At 38.7% G+C, this 23,834-nt stretch overlaps 1 protein-coding gene across 1 annotated transcript; it reads left to right on the top strand.

Annotated features, from left to right (window-relative positions):
- Positions 1–422: 422 nt before the first annotated feature.
- LOC147346930 (cytochrome P450 2K6-like) lies at positions 423–22,120 on the top strand. The gene is given in 11 exon segments (XM_086370556.1): positions 423–530; positions 3,653–3,705; positions 3,707–3,813; positions 8,750–8,896; positions 10,852–11,012; positions 12,791–12,964; positions 13,295–13,305; positions 13,562–13,701; positions 14,060–14,244; positions 15,189–15,353; positions 16,683–22,120. Coding segments are annotated over 11 exon segments (1,578 nt in total). The 3' UTR covers positions 17,010–22,120.
- The last annotated feature ends 1,714 nt before the right edge of the window (positions 22,121–23,834 follow it).

Raw genomic sequence — 23,834 nt, 5'->3', positions numbered from 1 at the left:
AGGCAGCAGGCTGTGTTAGTTTCTTTTCCTTACTGCCATTCACAGGTGGGCAGGGTCCCGTTGTCTCCCTGTGAGCTAAACAAAGACACTTTAGTTTGAGTCAGACAGAGGTGGCAGAGTTCTCCTATGTATGATTATAATAATGAACAAGAAAAACAAGGGTTAAAGTCATAGCATGGATTCAAAATTACCGCTTCCGGGACACAGAAACACTTAAAAAAAAATTTTTTTTTGTTTTACAGCAACCTTATATTTGTGATTTGCGCTGACAGCTGCTGCTGATTCTGTCTAGTTGCAATCACAAAGATTTCTATTTTTTAAAATAATACTTCTACTTAAAGATTATGAGCGGATTTGAATCTTCTTTCATACTTCCAATTCTCAGCCTGATTCTTATTTTTATCTTAAATATTAAAATCGTCATGACCAAAGCTTCCAAGCAACATTTTCCTCCAGTTCCCAGACCTTTACCAATTATTGGAAATCTACACATCCTTAATTTGAAGAGGCCATATCAAACCATGCTGGAGGTACAGAAATAAATAATTTTTCATTTCATGTTTATAATTTCCTCATTTTACCTTTGTGGGTTTACTAGCTTGTATGTATTTAAAACTGCTTCATATAATATATAATGAGGTAATTAGATTCAAAATTAATAGAGCTGCTTTAGTTTTTAGTTTTTTTTAAAATTTGTATATGTAAAAATATTAGTCAATATATTTCTATTATTTAAGGTGACATTTTTATCCTAAAATATTTATGACACAGAACTTCTATCTCAACTATTTCAATCTACATATTTCATATACTCCCTACTATGAAGGAACTGATCTGTGATCATAGAGACTTTTAGTTAATTACTCAAAACAGTATGCACAAAAGATACAACCAAGAGCTTGCATGGCCCCAGAAACTGAGACTTGGGATTTAGTTTTGAGCTTGCATTAATTAGCTGTGAGAATTTATGTAAGAAGTTGGTCTCTGTTTCCTCATGTTTAAAATTACAGGGCTAGATCAAATGCTTGAACAATTTTCTCCAATTTTCACTTCACAGATTTTATAGTTCTTGACTGTGGGGTAAGATGGAAGGAAAGAAAGAAGGAGGGAGGAAGGGAGGAAATTTATAGTTGGTGTTTGTCTGTCAATTTCAATTTTTAAGTTCTAAAGGGCAGATAATCAAAATTGAATTCTGCTATATTCTATAACTTCCTAGCTTGAAAATCCTCACACAACATATATTGAAGATAAGAACAGTACTTTACCTCAATGGGCAACTTAATAAAAATACCAGTTTGTATTTTAGTTTTTATTTTACAGTGACTGCAAGGATTCCACTCATTTTGTACAATCACTCTAGGAGGAAAATAGGGAGTTATTTTTATCTCAGTTTTACGTATGTGTAACTCAAAACAAAGGTCCTTCTAGTCAAGGCTATGGTTTTTCCAGTAGTCATGTATGGATGTGAGTTGGACTATAAAGATTGAGCACCAAAGAATTGATGCTTTTGCACTGTGGTGTTGGAGAACTCTTGAGAGTCCCTTGGACTGCAAGGAGATCTAACCAGTCCATCCTAAAGGAGGTCAGTCCTGAATGTTCATTGGAAGAATTGATGCTGAAGCTGAAACTCCAATACTTTGGCCACCTGATGCAAAGAACTAAGTCATTTGAAAAGATCCTGATGCTGGGAAAGATTGAAGGTGAGAGGAGAAGGGGATGACAGAGGATGAGGTGGTTGGATGGCATCAGCGACTCAAAGGACATGAGTTTGAGTAAATTCCGGAAGTTGGTGATGGACAGGGAGACCTGGCATGCTGCAGTCCATGGGGTCGCAAAGAGTCAGACATGACTGAGTGACTAAACTGAACTGAACTGAACTCAAAACAATTGACTTTATTTACTAACTAAAGAACTAGGACTTGAGTTTTTTAATCTTATAAAATGACTTTATGGCTTTTTCTCCTACATTCAAAGGTCACATAACACAAAGGTTAATTCCTCAGAACAATTTCTTTCAACAAATTCCTTCATCTAACTCCATATACCCCAATCACAGTTGTTTGCTCAACATCCCTGTCTTTGCTTACGTATTACCCAGCCTAATCTCTGTACTACTTAGTCTTCCATTTTTTTCTCACTCCCACCGCTGTACTATTGCTCTGTGCTCATTTCACCTATGAAATGTCTTCTCCCCACCTCTCCCTCTGCTGTCTACCATTTTTCTTCCTTAAAATTTACCTAAGTTTTGTTCTTTGCTGGAAACATGCCATATCCTCTTTTTTTCTTTTAACTGCTGGAAAATTGTTTTACAATGCTGAGTTGGTTTCTGCCATACAACTATGCTCATCCGTCATCATTATGTATATATCCCTTCCCTACTGAGCCTCCCTCCTCTCCCTGCATCCCACCCATCTAGATCATTAGAGCACCAGGCTGGGCTCCCCATATCCTCTTATCCTCTTAATACACAGTGGTCCTTACCTGAAGGACTCTGTCCTCACAGTCTCAAATTTTCATATTTATTTGAATTTTCACTTCCTTATAAGATTTATCTTAATTTACATTATCTTCCTAAATTGTAGCGCCCTCCTGCAATTCCTGTCACAATCCTAAAGTTGTTTTCTAAAATCAAGTATCTTAAAGAACATTAGCAGTCTCCATCTCATTTCCTACTTGAACCTTAGTCCAGTTAGGACGACAGGTTCTGTCCCAGCAAGTACAAACATATTGTTTGCTGAACTTTGTCCCTTACTAGCTGTGTGACTTCTTGGCCACAATACCTTGCCTATACAGCAAGGATGATGATAAGATCTACTTCTCAGGTTGGTAATATGCATAGAAGTAAATAATGGTGCTGGGAATAAAGTTAAAGAGGAAACAAATATTGGTTCTTACTATTTTTCATTATCAAAGAAAATGGAATTTTTTGAGTAAGAAGTGTTATGTGGAAAACAAAGAATTAATTTGGTTTTCTGTGGTCATAGCATCCCACAAAAGACAGGGCATGAGTATGGTTGTCAGGTAAGTCAGGTCAGTGTGGTAGTCAGGAAATGTTTTGCCTCTCTAGAACCCTGGATGGGCATTTTCTGAGACCCAACAAAATATACCAGGGAGCAGGACTTTCCTGGTGGTCCAGCGGCTAAGTCTTCATGCTCCTAAAGAAGGGGTCCAGGTTGGATCTCAGGTCAGGGAACTAGAGCCTACACGCCCCAATGAAAAGTTTGAATGCTACAAGGAAAGATTCCTCATGCCAAAATGAATATCAAAGATCTCGTGTGCTACATTTAAGACCTTGTGCAGCCAAATAAATTTTAAATATAAAATAATTTTAAAAATAATTTAAACTACCAATTTATATATATTAGGGAGAAGCTATACATCAATTTCACAATATTAGGGCACTGTTACTATGAAAGCTCAAACAAAATGGAGCATAAGGATGGTCCATAGAAGATTGATAATACTGTAAATAAGGCTGAAGCAGGTATAAGTAACCACAGGAGTATCTTTATAAACTAGCACTGTAGTCTGGTTTAATAAGGTCATAAAACTGGTTAGTGTGTTGAAGTTAAATTACCAAATATTGAGAACCAGTTCACTTGTTACTATAGCACAATGCTTTAGTTGCTTTTCTTTTTCTTAAACATCTAAGCTCTCCCAGAAATATGGCTCCATTTATAGCATCCAAATAGGGCCAAGGAAGGTGGCGGTTCTCTGGATATGAAACGGTGAAAGATGTGCTGGTTAATCACACTGATCAATTTGGGGAACGGTTTCATGTGCCTATATCTGAAAGACTTTTTGAAGGAAAAGGTATTAAACTCTAAACTTAAAATATATCCTTGTGGTTAAAACTATTAAGTCAGTTTCCCTGTATTCTCTTGCATAATTTCTTTCATGATGCAATTTTTCCTTCATCAGCATATATACATTACACAAATAGGATTTACTCCAAAGAAAATTTATAATTTATGGTTTTATTCTTATTATATATAATAACTAATTTTAGTAAATGAGTTAATTAGTAGCTAGCTACTTGCTGAAAAATACGATACCAGGGAAATGCAATGATAGAGAACAGAAACCACCCACTTAAAGAGGTCACAATCTAATGACCGCATAGACTCATTAAACAATACACTTGCTGCTGCTGTTACTGCTGCTAATTCGCTTCAGTCATGTCCGACTCTGTGTGACCCCATAGACGGCAGCCCATCAGGCTCTTCTGTCCCTGGGATTCTCCAGGCGAGAACACTGGAGTGGGTTGCCATTTCCTTCTCCAATGCATGAAAGTGAAAAGTGAAAGTGAAAGTGAAGTCGTGTCCGACTCTTACCGACCCCATGAACTGGAGCCTACCAGGCTCCTCCGTCCATGGGATTTTCCAGGCAAAAGTACTGGAGTGGGGTGCCAACACTTAGTGTTGTAAATATACTGAAACGTATTTTTACCTGGATAAAGTTGTTGCATCTTGTTCATGTGAATCTTTCTTAAATGCCTTGATAAAATCCAGATATTCTACTTTTATGGAATTTCATTTATCTAATGACCTTCTTGCTTCCCTGGTGGCTCAGTGGTAAGGAATCCACCTGCCAATGCAGGAGATGCAGATTCCATCCCTGGGTCAGGAAATTCCCTTGGAGAAGAAAATGGCAACCGACTCTAGTATTCTTGCCTGGAAAATCTCATGGACAGACAGGCCTGGCGGGCTACAGTCCATAGGGTCACAAGAGTCAGACATGACTTATCAACTAAACAAGAATAACTCAGTTATTAGATGAGCTGTTTAAGACTAACACTTTAACTTGTTAACACTAACTTAATAACTCTTTAAAAATGGAAATGATGTTACTTTGACCATTATTTTTAATAAACAAATACTGGCTCCGAGTAAATACCACTGAGCCATTTTAATGCAATGATCTTTTTAAAAAGTATTTCCCACATTCTTGTCCTTAAAACACTAATTCCATGAGATGTTAGATATTCTCTGTGAAGAGGCAGCAGCAGGGAATTTGAGAAATCCTACGTGTTAGAGATTGAATCCTCTTCGGACGCATGGGTTTGTCTTTATTAGCAAATTAAAGCTTCTGAGAAAAACACCAAAGCCTGTTTAATTTTATTTAATGACATTTTCCCTCACTTATAAGCCTTTGGGACATTTCTTATGCTTGGAATTGTCATGAATGTCTCATAAAATCAGCATTGGGAAGCATTCGAGATTCTTAGTCTGTAGATTCCAGGATTCACCTTCTCTTTTTCCTTCTAGAAATTTGGAACAGCTTCCTGTCTCTTGCTTCTGGCATCTCTGCTCTTTTCTACAATACCTCAAATAGTGTTGGCTGACTTCATGGTTATATATAAAATTGCTTTGATTTTTATCAATATTAAAGCTAGTAAAGCCACACAAGCGCTCAGGAGAGTTAAAATAGGGTTCCTGAGAAATCACAGAGGGAGCCTGGCCCTGCCAACACCTTGTTTTGGGCTTCTGGCTTCTAGAACTGTGAGAGAACATATTGCTGTTGTTTTAAGTCAAAAAAGAGCTAGTATTCTTTTTCCTCAAACAAATCATTTATTCTAAGAATCAAGCAGAGTTTTTGTTTTTTTTTTAAGTGACCTAACTGGTCATAGAAAACATTATTCAAAGAGGAAAATGACTACTTTTCACCAGTCTAGTAGTCCAAAACTATTGAAATGGGTCTACGCATTCTTATACCAATTTTGACTAAGCAAAAGAAAACTTCAATATTTTTGTTACCATTGAACCATTTTAGAGTGTTTATTTCTTCATCTTAAATATATTTAGGACTTTTGGACTAGTATTTAAAAGAAGTTCAATTACTCGTGGTGCTAAATTAATGTTATTCATATTTTCACCCTGATAAAGCTATACCTTGCTCATGTGGCTCTTTGCTAAATGTCTTATTAAATCCAGATACCTTCCAGTATTAGAGTATTAAAGCACCACAGAAGTCCCTCTATCTTTTAGAGAATAGCAGTAACCTCACGGCCATTCTGTATTCTAAAATGTGAACACTTAAATATACAGGTGAGATAGTTTAAAGAGTCATATTTGATGAGTTTTATGTAGTACAGTATCCATAGACAGATTAACATTTTATTAATATAAGAACTGAATGTGAACAGAATCGAACCTTCACCCAAGGTCTTTCAAAGGAAGGCATACCCTGACATGAGGTAGCAAAGCAACTCTGCAAATATTTATCTTTTTCTTTTAGATTTTGTATTGAGAATAGCAAAGTTGGTTCTACCCCATTGCTAACACATAGGGTGACTTACGGAGACGGCAATGGCACCCCACTCCAGTACTCTTGCCTGGAGAATCCCATGGATGGAAGAGCCTGGTAGGCTGCAGTCCATGGGGTCACTGGGAGTCGGACACTACTGAGCGACTTCACTTTCACTTTTCACTTTCATGCCTTGGAGAAGGAAACGGCAACCCACTCCAGTATTCTTCCCTGGAGAATCCCAGGGACAGAGGAGCCTGGTGGGCTGCCGTCTATAGGGTCGCACAGAGTTGGACACGACTGAAGCAACTTAGCAGTAGCAGGGTGACTTAAGTCTATGCTAATTTCCTAATTTTGGCTATCAGTCAAACTCAGCAATTCCTTCCATATCTCTTAAGCTTCCCTAGAAAAAGAAGAAAAATGCATACAGAAGAAGGTCTGGGGCTGGGATCTGAGCCAAAGGAATAATGCCACCATCCCACAAACTCCACCAAGTAAAGATGCGGTCAACCTTAGCAACCCTCTCTTTCTTTAATTTTCTAAAAGTTATCATATGCTCCAACTCTTGTAAGAAATTTCTCTCGTATGTTTATTATTTCCTTTTGACATGCACAAATTCACATGCCTGTTTAGTCGATAAATATTGACTGCACATCTACTATATGCCACAACATGTGTCTCTAGAAACTACGAATAGGTGCTATATACAGATTAGGTATGCATAGCAGTAATGTGGAAGCTTGCTTACAATCTTTGGTTGTTACTTTTTGTTTGGGTAGTCAGTCTTCTGTCTACTCGTCTGTATGTTTCCCCAGCAAGAGAGACTTTGTTTTTTATTGTTCACCAATCTCTTAATCTGGAGAAGGAGATGGCAGCCCATTCCAGTGTTTTTGCCTGGAGAATTCTAGGGATGGGGGAGCCTGGTGGGCTGCCGTCTATGGGGTCACACAGAGCTGGACACGACTGAAGTGACTTAGCAGTAGCAGCACAGATTAGGTATGTATAGCAGTAATGTGGAAGCTTGCTTACAACCTTTGGTTGTGACTTTTTCTTTGGGTAGTCTTCTGTCTACCCATCTCTATGTTTCCCCAGCAACAGAGACTTTGTTTTTTATTGTTCACCAATCTCTTAATCTGAGAAGGAGATGGCAACCCATTCCAGTGTTCTCTCCTGGAGAATCCCAGGGACGGGGGAGCCTGGTGGGCTGCCATCTATGGGGTTGCACAGAGTCAGACATGACTGAAGTGACTTAGCAGTAGCAGCGATCTCTTAATCACATCTAGCATGATGCAAGCATAGCGTACATACTCAATAACTGCTTATAGAATTATCTGTTGGAGAAATAGAATTTAAAAAAAAAATCTCCAAATCCAGAAATCCTTCTCTCCACATAGGTAATAGAGAAAGAAAACAATTTTATTACTGAACTGCATTAAACCAGAAAGTGGTGTGCATCACATAATCTGCTAAGAAATTGCAAAAACAGAAAGATATCTCATCATTTTATATAACCAAGCAGATACAACCTGTTAAAAAAATGTTATTTAGATAAAAGAGAATTAGTGTTCAAGTAAGAGGATTTGACAGCACTGTTAAAAGGATTAGTCCTCAAGTAAGAGGATTTGACAGTCATTGTTAAAAGATAAACTGAGGCATATTACCATTTGTCACTACTAAAAGATAAACTGAAGCATACTAAACATTTTGAGTTTATTTAAGCAAAAATCAACTTGAATCTGCCAGCATCCATTCTAGAAGCAAGGAAGGAACATCGAGAAGCTGTACAAAGTGAAAGACTTTTATAGTCAGAAGGGAGAAGGAACAAGGAAATTATACTGGGCAAAAAAATAGGGTTATTTTAAAGTTATTTTCCTTTAGGGGATAGTAGGGGTCTATCAGGCAGATGACCTAACTAGCGTGATCAGGTAGTTCCTGATTAACTGGTTTTATGGTTCCACTTACGGGACAACTAAACTATAATTAACTCACCATTTGGTGACTTGAGGCTTAGCATAACTGACTCCATTTTTGGCCTGTTGTCTTGCTCTTAGCAACACGCAGAGTTCATCTTAGATTCACTGGGTAATTGGGGTGACCATCTGTATTAGCTGGCTTTATACACAGGAAAAATAAATTTCTCATATCTTTTTCACAGGAGGTAGTTTTGCAACTTAGAGTCTTGCCAGTCACCAAAGTGAGTTTCCTCTCCTTTCAGAGATACTGATGTTTATGTTCCAAAGAAATGGCTCCCAGGTCACTGAGAAAGACATTCTAGGTCATAAAGCTGACCAAAAGACCTATGTAGTTTTCAAAACGCTGAATATACAATTTAAAGAGAGGAGGAAGTACTTACAAAGTTTCCTACAGTAAATACTCCAAGAGAAAGAGAAACTTCTGCCCTTACTTTCAATAGAGAGAATTTAATTCTTTTTAGTTTTTATTTATCCTTGGAAATTAGATTTTAAAAGCTTTGAGGAAATAAGAACGTTTTCCTTATTACAAGGAATTTTCTTCTCTCATAGTGACACTTCGAAAATTATAAGATTCACCTTGACCACTTCACGGAACTTTGGAATGGGCAAGAAGGCCCTAGAAGACACCATTATAGGGGAAAGCCAGCATCTTATAAGGAACTTTGAGACTGACAAAGGTGTGTAGGATAAAAAAAAAATCTTATTTTTTATGAGAAAGAAGTCAACGAAAGGTATACTTTTAATTATTTATTTTGACACTATTTCAGACTTGTAAAAAAAATTCCAAGAATATACAAATAATTAACAATATCTTTCTAGTCTTCTCCAAAATTCCCTAATGCCGTCCTGTTACCTTTGTTATTTTTTTCTCTCCCTCTTTTTTGAATTGTTTGAGATATTCTGCAGAAATTCTGTCCCTTTATTCTTAAATATATTCATGTATTTTCTCAAAATAAGCAGACATTCCCATCTATTTCCAAAGTCCCATTTTTCAAAATCATAAAATTAACATTAACATGGAATCATTAATTAATCTGAAGAATTTATTCAAATTTCATCACTCATGTTCTCAACAAATCCTGGCTCACACATGGCATTCAGTCATTATGTCTTCTGCCTTCTTTAATCCGGAACAGTCTCTCAATTACAGGTATGTTTCTGATCCCTTTAAACAATGTAGAGATAATTCCAGGTTACTTTTATCAGTATGAGGGGATAAATAATCCAAAAACTCATTTTCATGTCAAGCGTTTTGTCATTTCCTTAAGAAACTGAGCTCATTCCTAATTAAAAATGAGTCCATTTGAATATTATCATCACTGATGCCAAAACGAATACGGAGAGAAGTTATCAAAGGTAGATGACCGTGAGATGAATGCAGAGGAGAATCAGAAGCCTTGGGGACCCACATGCTAAATTAGCAGTCCCTGTCCATTTAGCAGAGGCTCTTGGGAGTTTGGAGAAAGTACATTCAGAAAAACCACTATTCCTTCTCTAGTGCTAGGCTCCTAACAGACATTAATTTCTCAAGGCTATGTATACACAGCAGCCCATAAGCCCTTCTGTTTGTATATGAAGAAGAAAACATATTCTCTATAAGAATTTCCCCTTCGGCTTTACATTTAAGGTAGGTGCTAATGTTAAAAGTGAATCTTAGCCACTAGAATGCGCTTCACTTGAAAATAAATACACATCTGCTGGTACATGTTTAATACTCTGAACAGTTTTCAGTGATATTGACAAAAATAGAACCCAGTAGCAGAAGAGGCTAAAACAAGGAATTGCTCGGGATGAAGTTCTTTAAAATACGATCATTTCAACCATCTAGATATCCTATTTTAAACTTTTAAAATTGAATGCAGCCTAGAAGGTTGAAATATTTCCCCAGAAAATATGCATTAAAACTCCTACACACATGTGTTCACCCACACTGAAATGCCCCTCACCTGGCCCATTCTAACTTGTTTGAGTCAAAGCAGCTTTCCTTTGACATACATTTTTAGTTTCCCTTGTGGCAATCTTTTAACCAAATTCTGGGTATTTTTCAAGGTCCAGTGTAGTCTCACCTCTCCTTGTAGGGCAAGATCACCAATAATCCCTTTTCTCTATGAAATCCTTCCTTTGACAGTCTATCCCAATCAGTCTGGAATTGGTTTAATATCCTGTGCATACAGTTTTCTCCTACCACCCAAAAGTAGACCGTTCCTACTAAGTCTTTCATAAGCTAGAATGGCCTAAAATGAAGAAGCAAATACCTTGAGATTCATCTTAATAAGGGATGCAAAGAACATATCGAGACAAAGCACAGATGCTCACAGACACAGTTCAAAGCTATGGCAGCTTGATGCTGAGTGTAGTTCTTCAGGAAGACGCTTGGTGGCGTCACTCAGTCCATGTTCCAGCTGCCTTTTCAAGGGTTTGCTGCAAAAAACAAAATCAACAAAACAACAGAAACCCCACTTAAGGATTTTTGCTTTTTTTTTTTTTTTTGTAAAAGCAAAAATCAGCTTCGGATTTCTTTTGGTTTACAAAACAAATAATGTAGATCTTTTGTGAAAGTGAAGTGGCCTAAAGCAAACTTTTGAGAATCGGCCGCCTGTATTCCCAATCTGATTAATAAATTCTCTTGCAGGAAAGCCCTTTGAGGTCAAAACACTAACGAACGCTTCTGTGGCTAACATCAACGTGTCTGTGTTGCTTGGGAAAGGGTTTGACTACCAAAATACCCCATTCCTAAGACTCTTAACCTTGATAGATCAAAGTGTGAAACTTATTGTTAGTCCTCCAACTGCAGTACCTGTATCCTTCTTATTCACTTTTACTTCCTCTAAGGTGCCCCTGACTGTTTAAGAGACCATGAAAAAGTACTTATTAGAGAATCACCATTTCAAAAATATACCTTTTCTGAAACATTGAGTATTAACCTGCTTGGTTAAGAGATCTGATCAGTCTCCCATCACAGATTACTGCATCAAGTATCCTATGATGTAGGGATTGTGAATTACACCAATAAACAGTTTATTATATGGCTTTAGTAGATTCTTACCATCTTGACCATCTTCAATCTGTCCTACTAGTTATGCATGGAATGTGGATAAGCCATGAATGAGCAAGGAGCACTCAGTGGAATCCACTCAGGAAAGTGAACTTTAACAGAAGAGGACTGTCAGTTATCACAAAAATTATAAAGCACTAAATAAAACCTTAATATTTATTCTGAGCCATGTCAATGCACAATAGTTCTGCAATCCAATTTTTCACATTTACAGATTCAGTTGCTATCTTATAGAACATATGAAAAAAGAGCCTTGTCCATTAGTTCTCCTTTTTAATAATACCATGGACAATCGACCATATTATTTCACTTTGAAATTTAGACTCAACATAAAAATGCAGATTTGCTCTGAACACAAGTGCTAGAGAACACTGGGTTGGACAACAATGAGGACTAATTTTAACTTTGATCTTTTATCTCTGGTTTTATTAAGTCACTTGCAGGGGTTAGGAACCCCTTTGTGAACCTGACCAAACATATAAAGCGTGTCTCTCAGAAAATGAATACACTGATAAATATTAAATTTAACAAACAGTGAACTTTTTAAGGGTCAGGGAATATTGGACTTAAGTGATATTTCTCTGAGACTTGTGGACAGTCATCCTGGTGCAAATTTTAAAAAGAATTATTCTGATCCTTCAACGGAACGATAGTCATAAATTTGTTGTTGTTCAGTCACTAAGTCGTGTCCGACTCTTTGTGACCCCATGGACTGCACCACCCCTGGCTTCCTTGTCATTCTCTATCCCAGAGCTTGCTCAAACTTGTATCTGTTGAGTCTGTGATGCTACTATCTACCTTATCCTCTGTTGTCCCTTTCTCTTCCTGCCCTCAGTCTTTCCCAGCAACAGGCTCTTTTCCAATGAGTCAGCTCTTAGAATGTTTGGTGGCCAAAGTATTAGAGTTTCCGCTTCAGCATCAGTCTTTCCAATGAATATTGAGGACTGATTTCCTTTTAGGATTGACTGGTTTGATCTCCTTGTAGTCCAAGAGACTCTCAAGAGTCTCCTCCAGCACCACAATTTGAAAGCATCAATTCTTTAGTACTCAGCCTTTTTCATGGTCCAATTCTCACATCTGTACATGACTACCGGAAAAGGCATAGCTTTGACTAGACTGACCTTAGTATACCACATTGAACCAGAATAGTTTGACTTGGAATCACCTGGGATTTTGCAAGCAAAACACTTAGATTTATAACTCTGACCATAAAGCCAATATTGCTTTTATATCTAAACTCTAAGTACATACATCTATGACCAGAAGTGTAACATGCAAAATACTTTGGGTACACAGAATTTATTGTAAGTCATATCAATATTTATTATATGTTAAGTGAATTCTGATAAACGAAATCCTGTTGTCTAGTCCAATCTGCCACTGTTAATTGAGATAAAATCTAAGTCTATAGGAGATGCTATTTCTATAATGCTTGTAGAAATAATGGTGTCATTCCCATTATCCCAAGCATTACATATGTATATTTAATTTACTTTGTTGTTTTTTATTCTCTGAGCTTTTCAATATGTTTCCTGTTTTGAGGTTCCTCCTAAAAACTTATAAGAATATACTCAGGAATAAAGATGAATTATTTTCCTTTATAAGGATGACTTTCCTCCATCACCATCATAAACTTGACAAAAATGATCCAAGAAGCTTAACTGATGCTTTTTTGGTCAGACAGCAGGAGGTAATGGCATTTTCTTCAGGGGTCACTTTAGCATATTATTTATTATTTGATTTAGTTAACAGCATCTTCAGGAAAAATACTTCTTTCAGAGAAGAAAGATAACTGGACTCAATAATAATAGATTTGTACACTACAAAAAACATTACTTATTACATTTTGCATTCTCACATATTTTCCACTTCTTTTCATATCACTCTCTGAAGAAAACAAGATATATGTGGAAGACCTCAGATATGTTATCATGTGGAATTAATATTCTCTTTTCTTTGCAATCTTGAAAAATATGTTTCAATTGACAAACTCGAGAGATCATTTAATCTTGTTTTAAAGAAACAGTGCCAGTAATATTCTAATCACTCAGTTAAAAACTTATTCCCAATCTTCCTAAATGAGAAACAGACTTTCCCAGTTTTTAGAATTACTTATTTTTTATTAGTATCTGGGATGTGCTTTATCCTAAAATTCTGCACCACGGTCTCAAAAAATTTCCATTCAATTAAGGGAAGAATGCAAGGTTTTATTCTTTAAATTCGCGAGGTTGTGATGATTATCCAGATAAAATTATTTCATCATTAATTATTCCTTTTCCTCTTTCAGGAGAGACACATCTACTGATTATTTCAATGATGATACTTTGGTGGTACTTGTTAATAATCTGTTTGCAGCAGGTACAGAGAGCATGGTTTCCACTCTGTGCTGGGGGATTCTGTTCATGTCACGATATCCTGAGATCCAGAGTAAGTCTCCTAAGATTCAGGGCATTGTCTGAAGGAGAGGAAGCAGAAATCTGTTGGATTGGACAATGCAGAATTCTAGAACCATCCTGGATACCTTTAATTTGTACCCTTGAGGAGAGTTTGTACCTTTAGTCTCCTTGTGATAAAAGAAAGCAGATTTGCTCTCTAAACATCCTGAGATGATCTGACGGGTCCCCAGAGGAGTCTAGGAATAGAGGACTGGGGGTGGAAGCAATGTGGGGTAAAGATGAGTCAGAACTCAAGAGTACTTGGGTTTGACTTTCATATTTAAAGAAAGTGGAGAGACTGTTCCAACAACCTCTCCCACCACGGACCCTAACCATTCTCTTTTATCCAGAAAAGGTCCATGATGAGATTGCCAAAGTCATGGGGTCCACCCAGCCTTGAATGGCACACTGAACTCAAATGCCGTACACAGATGCTGTCATTCTCGAAGTGCAGAGATTTGCTGATATCCTGCCCACAGGCTTACCCCGAGCAACCACCACAAATACTATATTTAAAAAGAACTATATTCCAAAGGTAAGGGTTTAAGAAGGGGGATGAGGGGAGAGGGAAAGAACATCAGAATGCTGCTCAAAATCACAGAAGTGCTGAGATGAGCTGTCAGGCAATCTCTGCCCTCCCTCTGGTCCCTCCATCCTTCCTTCTTCTTCCCTCCCTCCCGGTCTCCCCTCACCCCAGCCATTCAACCAGAGGTAACGGAATGTCTACATACACAGTAGGTGATATTTGCTCAGTGTGACTTTATAAAGTATGATTAATTTTTATGTCATAGCTGAGAAAGTTGGGGTGGCTTATTTTTGAGGATTTGTTTTGATGGGCTTATTAAATTTAGTATGTCTGCTGTCACAGTCTCTGGAGATAAAAGATCAAGCCTTTTGGCACCCCCAAACCCACCAGAAAGGCTCACAGTCACCAAATGAGGACTTTTAAACTCCCACCACATGAATTTATCAAAAGTTAAATAACATGCTGTTATCACACCACAGATACATCGTTAAGTCAGAATTTGTTCCTAGTTCTGAATCCAAGGTTTGTGTTTTTCAGCAGGTACCAGATGAAAATTTGTTAGAGTATATGAATACCCTGCTGCTGCTGCTGCTGCTGCTGCTAAGTTGCTTCAGTCGTGTCCGACTCTGTGCGACCCCATAGACAGCCTCCTACAAGGCTCCTCTGTCCCTGGGATTCTCCAGGCAAGAACACTGGAGTGGGTTGCCATTTCCTTCTCCAATGCATGAAAGTGAAAAGTGAAAGTGAAGTTGCTCAGTCGTGTCCGACTCTTAGCGACCCCATGGACTGCAACCTACCTCAATCTCAAATGCCATCTCCCCCTTCTCTACTTCCTGTTCCTTCTAGAATACACTGCTTCTCTAAAATTGCCAACTGAGTCATCGTATGTCTCTAAGAGCCACCTTTTTAGGAAGGAATTTCATCTTTGTCATTAATAACACTTTTATCTCTAGGGCACTGAGGTCATCTTTTTGTTGACCTCTGTACTTTGAGATCAAACACAGTGGGAAAACCCAGCCACCTTTAACCCTGAGCATTTCCTTGACTCTATCGAGAAGTTTATCAAGAAGAAAGCTTTCATATCCTTTTCAGTAGGTAAGGCATCTTACTTTAGAAAGGTGATTCAAAAAATCTGGAGATATTTGGCCCTGGCTCAAGGTCAGGGGCTAAGGTTCTGTAATTTGCCACGTGGCACTAAACTTCAGAAATATGGAAAAGTTCTCCCCCAGCTTTCAGTTGGCTGTAGGACATTGGGCATTGGAATGACATTTTCTTATGGAATCCTAGAAGATTCCTTGTGGCTAAGGCTAGCGCAGAGCCTTGGGAATTTGAAGAGAAAGTTGAGCAGGGCAACCACAGGTAAATCCATTTCATCTATAAAAAGCCTTACTTTAATTGTGCAAATATCAGTGTTTCTTTTAGAATTTCTTCTTTCTTTTTTTGCAGTATAGTTGATTTACAATGTTGTGTTAGTTTTAAGTGTACAGAACTATGATTCAGTTAAATATATACATATATCTATTCTTTTTCAGATACTTTTCCCTTATATGTTAAGCTGAAACTCCAGTACTTTGGCCACCTCATGTGAAGAGTTGACTCATTGGAAGAGACTCTGATGCTGGGAGGGATTTGGGGGAGGAGGAGAAGGGGACGACAGAGGATGAGATGGCTGGATGGCATCACTGACTCGATGGACGTGAGTCTGAGTGAACTCCGGGAGTTGGTGATGGACAGGGAGGCCTGGTGTGCTGCGATTCATGGGGTCGCAAAGAGTCGGACACGACTGAGCGACTGATCTGATCTGATAGGTTATTACAACATTTGAGTATAGTTTGTTGTGCTATAGTGCTATACGAACTTATTCCAGTTTTTAAACATCTTGACATTTCCCCCAATAATCCATATTTTAAAAATAGTACTAGCCAAATACTCTTCTTCAAGTGCCTTAGCATGATCTAGTTTCTAGTCATACATGCAGTCTCAGGTCTGAGACTTGTGACCTCATGCTTGGCGTTCTAGTCAGAGTCCTGTTTCTTCCCACCCTCCAATGCATCACCACACCTGACTCATCTTCCCTGTGTGCCTGGCTCACTTCTCTCCATGTGTACCAGAACTTAGATACAAAGATGTCATACGAAGGTGAGACTTCCTTTAGCTCACTTTCCTATGGGTTCTCATCACATACGTGGTTTTACCTGTTATAACCTGTTTCACATTAAAACCTTAAAATTGTCTCCCTCAGGGGAGCTCTATTAATTTTCTATTTCCAATGCTTCAACTAGCAGACAGAGCCTATAAAACTCACAAGAGGTTGACTGACTCACACATTCTGAAGGAGAAGAAATCACACATGGATGGTTTCCCTCTTTGTCCACACCATTTTTTCAGATTTTTGATCTGTCTTATAACCCTTCACTACCATCCACCTCTCTAGGTCCCCTCTCTAGTGTGCTGGGGAGTCACTGGCCAAGATGGAGCTTTTGCTTTTCTTCATGAGTCTCCTGCAGAAGTTCACCTTCCAGCCACCCCCTGTGGTCTCCCATCTGGACTTGGACCCAACCCGGGATACTGGTGTCGTCATCCAACCAATGCCTCATAAGATATGTGCTCTGCCCCGAGCCAGGGTCTGCATGCCAGCTGCTGTCCCAGTTCTCTGTTATTTTGCGGTCCTTTGCACTGACTGCACTGTTCTGCACCTTGACAGCTGTGTACTCTGCCGAGTCCTTCACTGCTTCAGCAGGCAGTCACATCATCCCAGAGGCCTCTGGTGTTAAGTCAGATTGGGTTCCTCTGTTAATCTCTGCAGCAAAAACCTCCTTACTGCCATTCTCCAAGACAGTACACATCAACACAACATTTGACAAATAGAACCTACTAGTGCCATAAGGTTTTGCCCTTTAGTCCGAGAAACTGTCCTTTTCCTCCAAGGCATATGAGACATCTATGTATTACTAGCTCTAATTGCTTGGGGCAGGGCAGGGGGTGCAGTTTTAATTGGTTGGTGCAGGGGAGGGGGGTGCTGTATAATGCTTTGTCTAGAATGCTCATGAATATCTTTAAAACTGCAGTGAAGAAAATTTAACTCTTAAGCGAGGGTCCCATTAAACATAAGATATTGGCTTCATTCATTGGTTCAGTCAATATAGGATGACTAATAACAGATCATTGCTTGTGAGTATGACCAATTTGCTGAGGTCAGAAAATGAGGCTCCTGCTTCTGACATAACTGGAACTTGAAGACCACCCCTCTTCTCTATGTTCAGTGCTCTGAGTCCCAGTAAAGTCATACCCAAGGGACCTATGAGCAGAATAAAGAAATCATTGTCAGTTCCCGTGAGACACAAAGCGTCTTTAGCCTTTACAAATCAAATGGATGTCCCTAATATCAATATAAATGACTCTCCCCTGCTCTTATCTGATTCCTATCAAAGCCAAAATTGCACTGGAAAGGGTTAAACAGTAAAAGAAGGTTTTATTTAAGGCTATTGCAATAGGAGAGAGAGGCCAGAATTTAGTCTGAGCTCAATTCAACTGAAACAAGGGAGGGAAAGGTTTTTAAGTGCTAACGTGAGCTAGTAGATTCAAGGGATTAGATCTGATAAACAGAGTGCCTGAAGAACTATGGATGGAGGTCCATAACATTGTACAGGAGGCAGTGATCAAAATCATCCCCAAGAAAAAGGAGTGCAAAAAGGCAAATGGTTGTCTGAGAAGGCCTTACAGGTAGCTGAGAAAAGAAGAGAAGCAAAAGGCAAATGAGAAAAGGAAAGATATATCCATCTGAATACAGAGTTCCAAAGAATAGCAAGGAGAGATAACAAAGCCTTCCTAAGTGATCAATGCAAAGAAATAGAGGAAAACAATAGAATGGGAAAGACTAGAGACTTCTTCAAGAAAATTAGAGATAGCAAGGGAATATTTCATGCAAAGATGGGCACAATAAAGGACAAAAACAGTATGGACCTAACAGAAGCAGAAGATATTAAGAAGAGGTAGCAAAAATACACAGAATTATACAAAAAAAGATCTTAATGACCCAGATAACCACAATCATGTGATCACTCACCTAAAGCCAAACATCCTGGAGTGCAAAGTCAAGTGAGCCTTAGAAGGCATCACTATGAACAAAGCTAGTTGAGGTGATAGTATTCCAGCTGAGCTATTTCAAATCCTAAAAGATGATGCTGCTAAAGTGTTGCACTCAATATGCCAGCAAATTTGGAAAAATCTCAGTAGTGGCCATGGGACTGGAAAAGGTCAGTTTGCATTCCAATCCCCAAAAAAGGCAATGCCAAAGAATGTTCAAGCTACTGCACAATTGCACTCATCTCACAAACTGGCCAAGTAATGCTCAAAATTCTCCAAGCTAGGTTTCAACAGTATTTGAACCGTGAACTTCCAGATGTTCAAACTGGATTCAGAAAAGGCAGAGGAACTAGAAATCAAATTGCCAACATCCGTTGGATCTTCAAAAAAGCAAGAAAATTCCAGAAAAACATCTACTTCTACTTCATTGACTATGCTAAAGCCTTTGACTGTGTGAATCACAACAAACCGTGGAAAATTCTTCAAAAGATGGGAATACCAGACCACCTTACCTGCCTCCTGAGAAACCTGTATGCAAATCAAGAACCTACAGTTAGAACTGGACATAGAACAACAGACTGGTTGCAAATTGGAAAAGGAGTATGTCAAAGCTGTATATTGTCGCCCTGCTTATTTAACTTATATGCAGAGTTATGCAAAATGCTGGGCTGGATGAAGCACAAGCTGGAATCAAGACTGCCGGGAGAAATATCAATAACTTCGGATATGGAGATGACACCACCCTTATGGCAGAAAGCGAAGAGGAACTAAAGAACCTCCTGAAAGTTAAAAGGGAGAGTGTAAATGCTGGCTTAAAATTCAACATTCAAAAAATTAAGACCATGGTATCTAGTCCCATCACTTCATGGCAAATAGATGGGGAAACAATGGAAACAGTCACAGACTTTATTTTCTTGGGCTCCAAAATCACCACAGATGGTGACTGCAGCCATGAAATTAAAAGACGCTTGCCCCTTGGAAGAAAAGCTATGACCAACCTAGACAGCATATTAAAAAGCAGAGACATTACTTTGTTGACAAAGGTTCATCTAGTCAAAGCTATGGTTTTTCCAATAGAGTTGGGCCATAAAGAAGGCTAACCACTAAAGAATTGATGCTTTTGAACTGTGGTGTTGGAGAAAACTCTTGAGAGTCCCTTGGACTTGCAAGATCAAACCAATTAATCCTAAAGGAAATCAGTCCTGAATATTCATTGGAAGGACTGATGCTGAAGCTGAAACTCCAATACTTTGGCCACCTGATGCGAAGAGCTGACTCATTGGAAAAGATCCTGATGCTGGGAAAGATTGAAGGCAGGGGGAGAAGGGGACGACAGAAGATGAGATGGTTGGATGGCATCACCAACTCAATGAGCGTGAGTTTGAGCAAGATCCAAGAGTTGGTGATGGACAGGGAAGCCCAACATGCTGCAATCCATGGGGTCTCAAAGAGTCAGATACAACTAAGGGACTGAACTAAACTGTGAGCTAGTAGAAAAGTCCTGGAGTGCGGAGTGTGGTCAATGTGTCCTGCACACTGAATTATTCTTTCATTTGCAAATATTATTCTCTGATTCTAGATCTGTGTTTGCTCATTTTTACCAACAGAAGTTAGGCTCCTACTCACCCTCAGAGCCTGGGAGATAGGGACACTAAGTTCCTTAGAGGTTATATTTCCACGGGATGTCTCCAATGTCCTTGAGACATCCCTGTATTGTAAAACTGGCAAGAGATTTTGAAAAATATTTACATTTTAAAGGGGCTGAGAAATAATTCATAATTAAAAGTGTTCTCAAGTAAATTCTCTAAGGAAAAGGGAGGTTAAGGTCTAGAGTCAGAAACTAGCCTGCTTAAGGTTAATCAAGGAGAGAAAAGTACTAAGGCCTTGGTCACCCCCAATCCAGCATTCTCCACAAACCCTTTTTAGAATGAGTCAGATGGGGGACTTTCCTGGTGGTTCAGTGGTTAAGAATCCACCTGCCTATGCAGGGGACACGGGTTTGATCCCTGGTCTGGGAAGATCCCAGGTGCTGTACAGCAACTAAGCCCTTGTACCACAACTACTGAGCCGTATCCTAGACCCTGTGTTCCAACACGAGAGAAGTCGCCACAGTGAGGGGCCCACGCACTGCAACTGGACAGCAGCCTCCACTCACCACAACTGGAGAAAGCAGCAAAGACCCAGAGCAGCCAAAAATAAATAATAATTTAAAAAGAAAGGATGAGTCAGACTGGGGAATACTCAGGTACCTTGGCTTCCCAGTGGAACTAAATGATTAAAAAAAAAAAAAAAATGGGGCTTGCTAATTTTAATTTGTTTAAGCATATTCAAGAGACAGCTGCATTTTCTGACTTGCCCATAATACATAATTGGTGTTCAATAATATATAGTTAATTCTAAATCTAAAGTCAAAATTAATTCATGGACTGCTTTCTTTTACAGAGATCAACAGAAATAGCTTTGATTCAAAATCAGGAATTTGAGTTCTAATTCCAATCCTTTCAGTTCCCCATTTTTATGACTTTATGACTACATATTGGCAGAGGGATATTTAGTGAATGTGACACCAGAAGCAGATGATTTTTAACATTAATATGAAAAATGATATTCAATAGTAATCATACAGTAAACAATTTTGATCCTTTGGTGAGTCTGATATAATTATTATATATGAAGAACTGTCAAGCAGCTAATACACTTTAATACAACTGTCTAGTTTTTATATTTAGTAGAAATGTCTACAAAAAAACCCAGAAACTACTAAATTATACCACTCATGGAATGTTTTCCTGATTCATTCTTTAAAAAATCAATAAATAATTTCATGTTAATTACCCAAATCCAATAAAACCATTCATGGGTGAACTAAATTTGCACTTATTGAACAAAAAATATTACATTTCACTGTTTCCTTATCTAAAGTTTTATACATAAGTCACAGATAATATCAGAACTGAAGTAACTCGAGTTCTCTTTCTTAGTCACAACTCCTGTGTTACAAACTTATACTGACTCTACTGTTGAAATAAAGGAATATATAGGGGTTGGAGACACAAAGTGCATTCCAAGTGAGTAAGATTCTGAAGTCTTAGGGACTTACTGTCTAAATGAATGCATGTAGCTTATTCTGTGTGTGTGTGTGAGAGAGAGAGGATGTGTGTGTATATGTATACATGTGGTTGAGAGAGAGAGGGAGAAAGAGATTGATCGGGGCACAACACTGAGAGTTCTTATATTATCTTCCACACAGAAAAAAACAGTAAAGGAAAATAAAGATATGCTCATTGGAGGCATACGTCTAAATTGTTCAACTTTAAACAGTAATCACAGGAATTTTTTTACAATTTAGATTAACAATAGGTTTCTTCAGAGACAAGTATTTTATTACTAAGCCTATAGTGATAATAAAAAAGCTGATAGGCTTTTAGTCAGCGTTGTCATTATTTTTAGATCTCTGAAGATGATGTACTGCTTACTTTTCACTCCTGGGATAAACCCCGCTCATTGCCTGAAGATAACTCTGTCACTGAATACAGGTCACAGAACCTCCTTTCTTCTACTCTTACATTTTAAGATTACTTTACTTGTTAAGTTTGTACATTTTCCCATCCAGTTGGGATGTTGGGATGGAAAGATTGTAAAGCCTGAGCCTATATAACCTCTGGAATCTTAGTCAATGTTGAGGCTGGCTTGGGAAGTCCATAGGCTGGCAGATGGCTTCTTTCTGAAATGCGGACATCAGTGGTCAGGGAATCTTTACACAGGGTGTCTGTGTTCACAAGTCTTCCCTTAAAGTCCTTTGGTTTAAAAATCCTCTGGTGCCCTATATACCTCCTTGTCTCCCTCCCAAGTAAGCTGAATTCAGGGTATTCATTTGTACCTACTTTTTCATGGACCCAGCAGGCTTTCAAAATAAACTCAAAGTCACAAGATTTTTTAGAAGTGAGACATATGCCTAAGGATTATCTAACAGGCACGCAAATCAGCTTTAACATTCAGGGTTCTGAGCTTGGGGCAGATTTGTCCAACAAATCAGCCTTAGGATTAGGCTTGTGCACTTAATAGCCTCAGTGATCGATCAATGGATTTGCCCTCTGCCTACACGGACGCTGTGCAGTTCTTATTTTACTCTCTTAAGGTGGCACTAATCCGTTATACAGCATTTTGGGTGTCAACAGTCAGGGCTGAACTATGCCAGAGTATAGTTCACTCCATAAAGAAACTCCTCACGATGCTGCATTCTAAGAATTATAATGTGATTTTCTCCAAAAAAAGAATTCTGTGACTGGACCTTCCAGAATTCTGAAACTGGGTCTTCTAGTTTCTGTCTTCAAGATGAGTGATGAACACTATAAATGGACAATAGTCAGATCACATGTGATAATAAAAAAAAAATAAGACAGAAAAATAGTCTTAGTAAACACCACTGGTTTGAGAAACTGACCTCAAGTCCTCCGAAACAAAAAGTGAGTTTTTAAGCACTGAGGTTAGTTGGTCTCTGAAATTTTGAAGCTGGCTCCTGACTCCCTTGCAGAAACTAGGACTTGGGGCCCTCATCTTTCTAGATTATATTTCAAAGGAATTGCTTCTGGTCCTTGAGACAGACAGTCCTGCTCCTGGGTTGTAAAACTGGCAAGAGGTTAGGAGATTTATATCTCAAAGGGGCAGAGAAAGAAATTTACAATTGCAAGTTTTCTCAAGTAATGCTGAAATGGCTGCAAGATCCTATGGTCTTCCCGCCGACATCCTCCACTTGCCTTTTGTCTGTGGAAAAACTTTAACCAAAGAACGAGTTTAATCAGAGAACTGGGAAAACACAGGAGCAAAGAAAAGCAGGACAAAACAATAATAGTTTAGCTATTAATACTAAGCAAAGTTAAGGACCTTTAGTTGCTTTTTGAGGGTTATAGATAATATTCTGAGCCATATCCTGTGAGCAGTGTTGCAGATACTGAAATCCCCACCAGGCAGAAGCTAACTACATGATGACTAGACTGTAGCCATGACTTAAGCTGCCACAGTTCCAAGTACTGGCCTCAAGGAAACAAAATGACTCTGGAACTGAAGATTAACTGTACTTAATCACGATGACACGAGTCAGACCACCGATGACCAATTTCAAGATGACTGTCAGAGCTGATGGTGCTGTTTCTACACGTAGCCACCACCCTCTGTCTATAAAAGCTCTAGCCCGCTGGAGTTGTCAGTGGGCCAGCATCTAAAATAAGGCAATCTGTCCTTTCCACAAACCTTGCTTTGGAATTGGCATTTGAGTGGCCAGCAGCCTGATCCCACTTTCAGTTAAAATGATCTAAGGAAAAGGCGCTCAGAAGCTATAGTCAGGAAAAAACCTGAAGTTTAGCTTGAGCTGAGAATAAAATTAACATCATCTTGGTCACTATAAAAGTTTCCCTCTACCATGCCTGCCTTCCCTCCCCTGTCCAGTACAGGTGATATTAGCTGACTCCCTTTCTATGACCAAGCTCTGAATGAACAGCCTCTGTTGTATTTTT

The sequence above is a fragment of the Bos grunniens genome, chromosome 23 (assembly GCF_055505025.1).
Source record: "Bos grunniens cultivar Pamir isolate PY7600 chromosome 23, Bosgru_T2T1.0, whole genome shotgun sequence".
Classification (NCBI taxonomy): Eukaryota; Metazoa; Chordata; class Mammalia; order Artiodactyla; family Bovidae; genus Bos; species Bos grunniens.
Note: the sequence above shows the minus strand (reverse complement) of the source record. Positions and strands in the feature narration are given on the sequence as shown.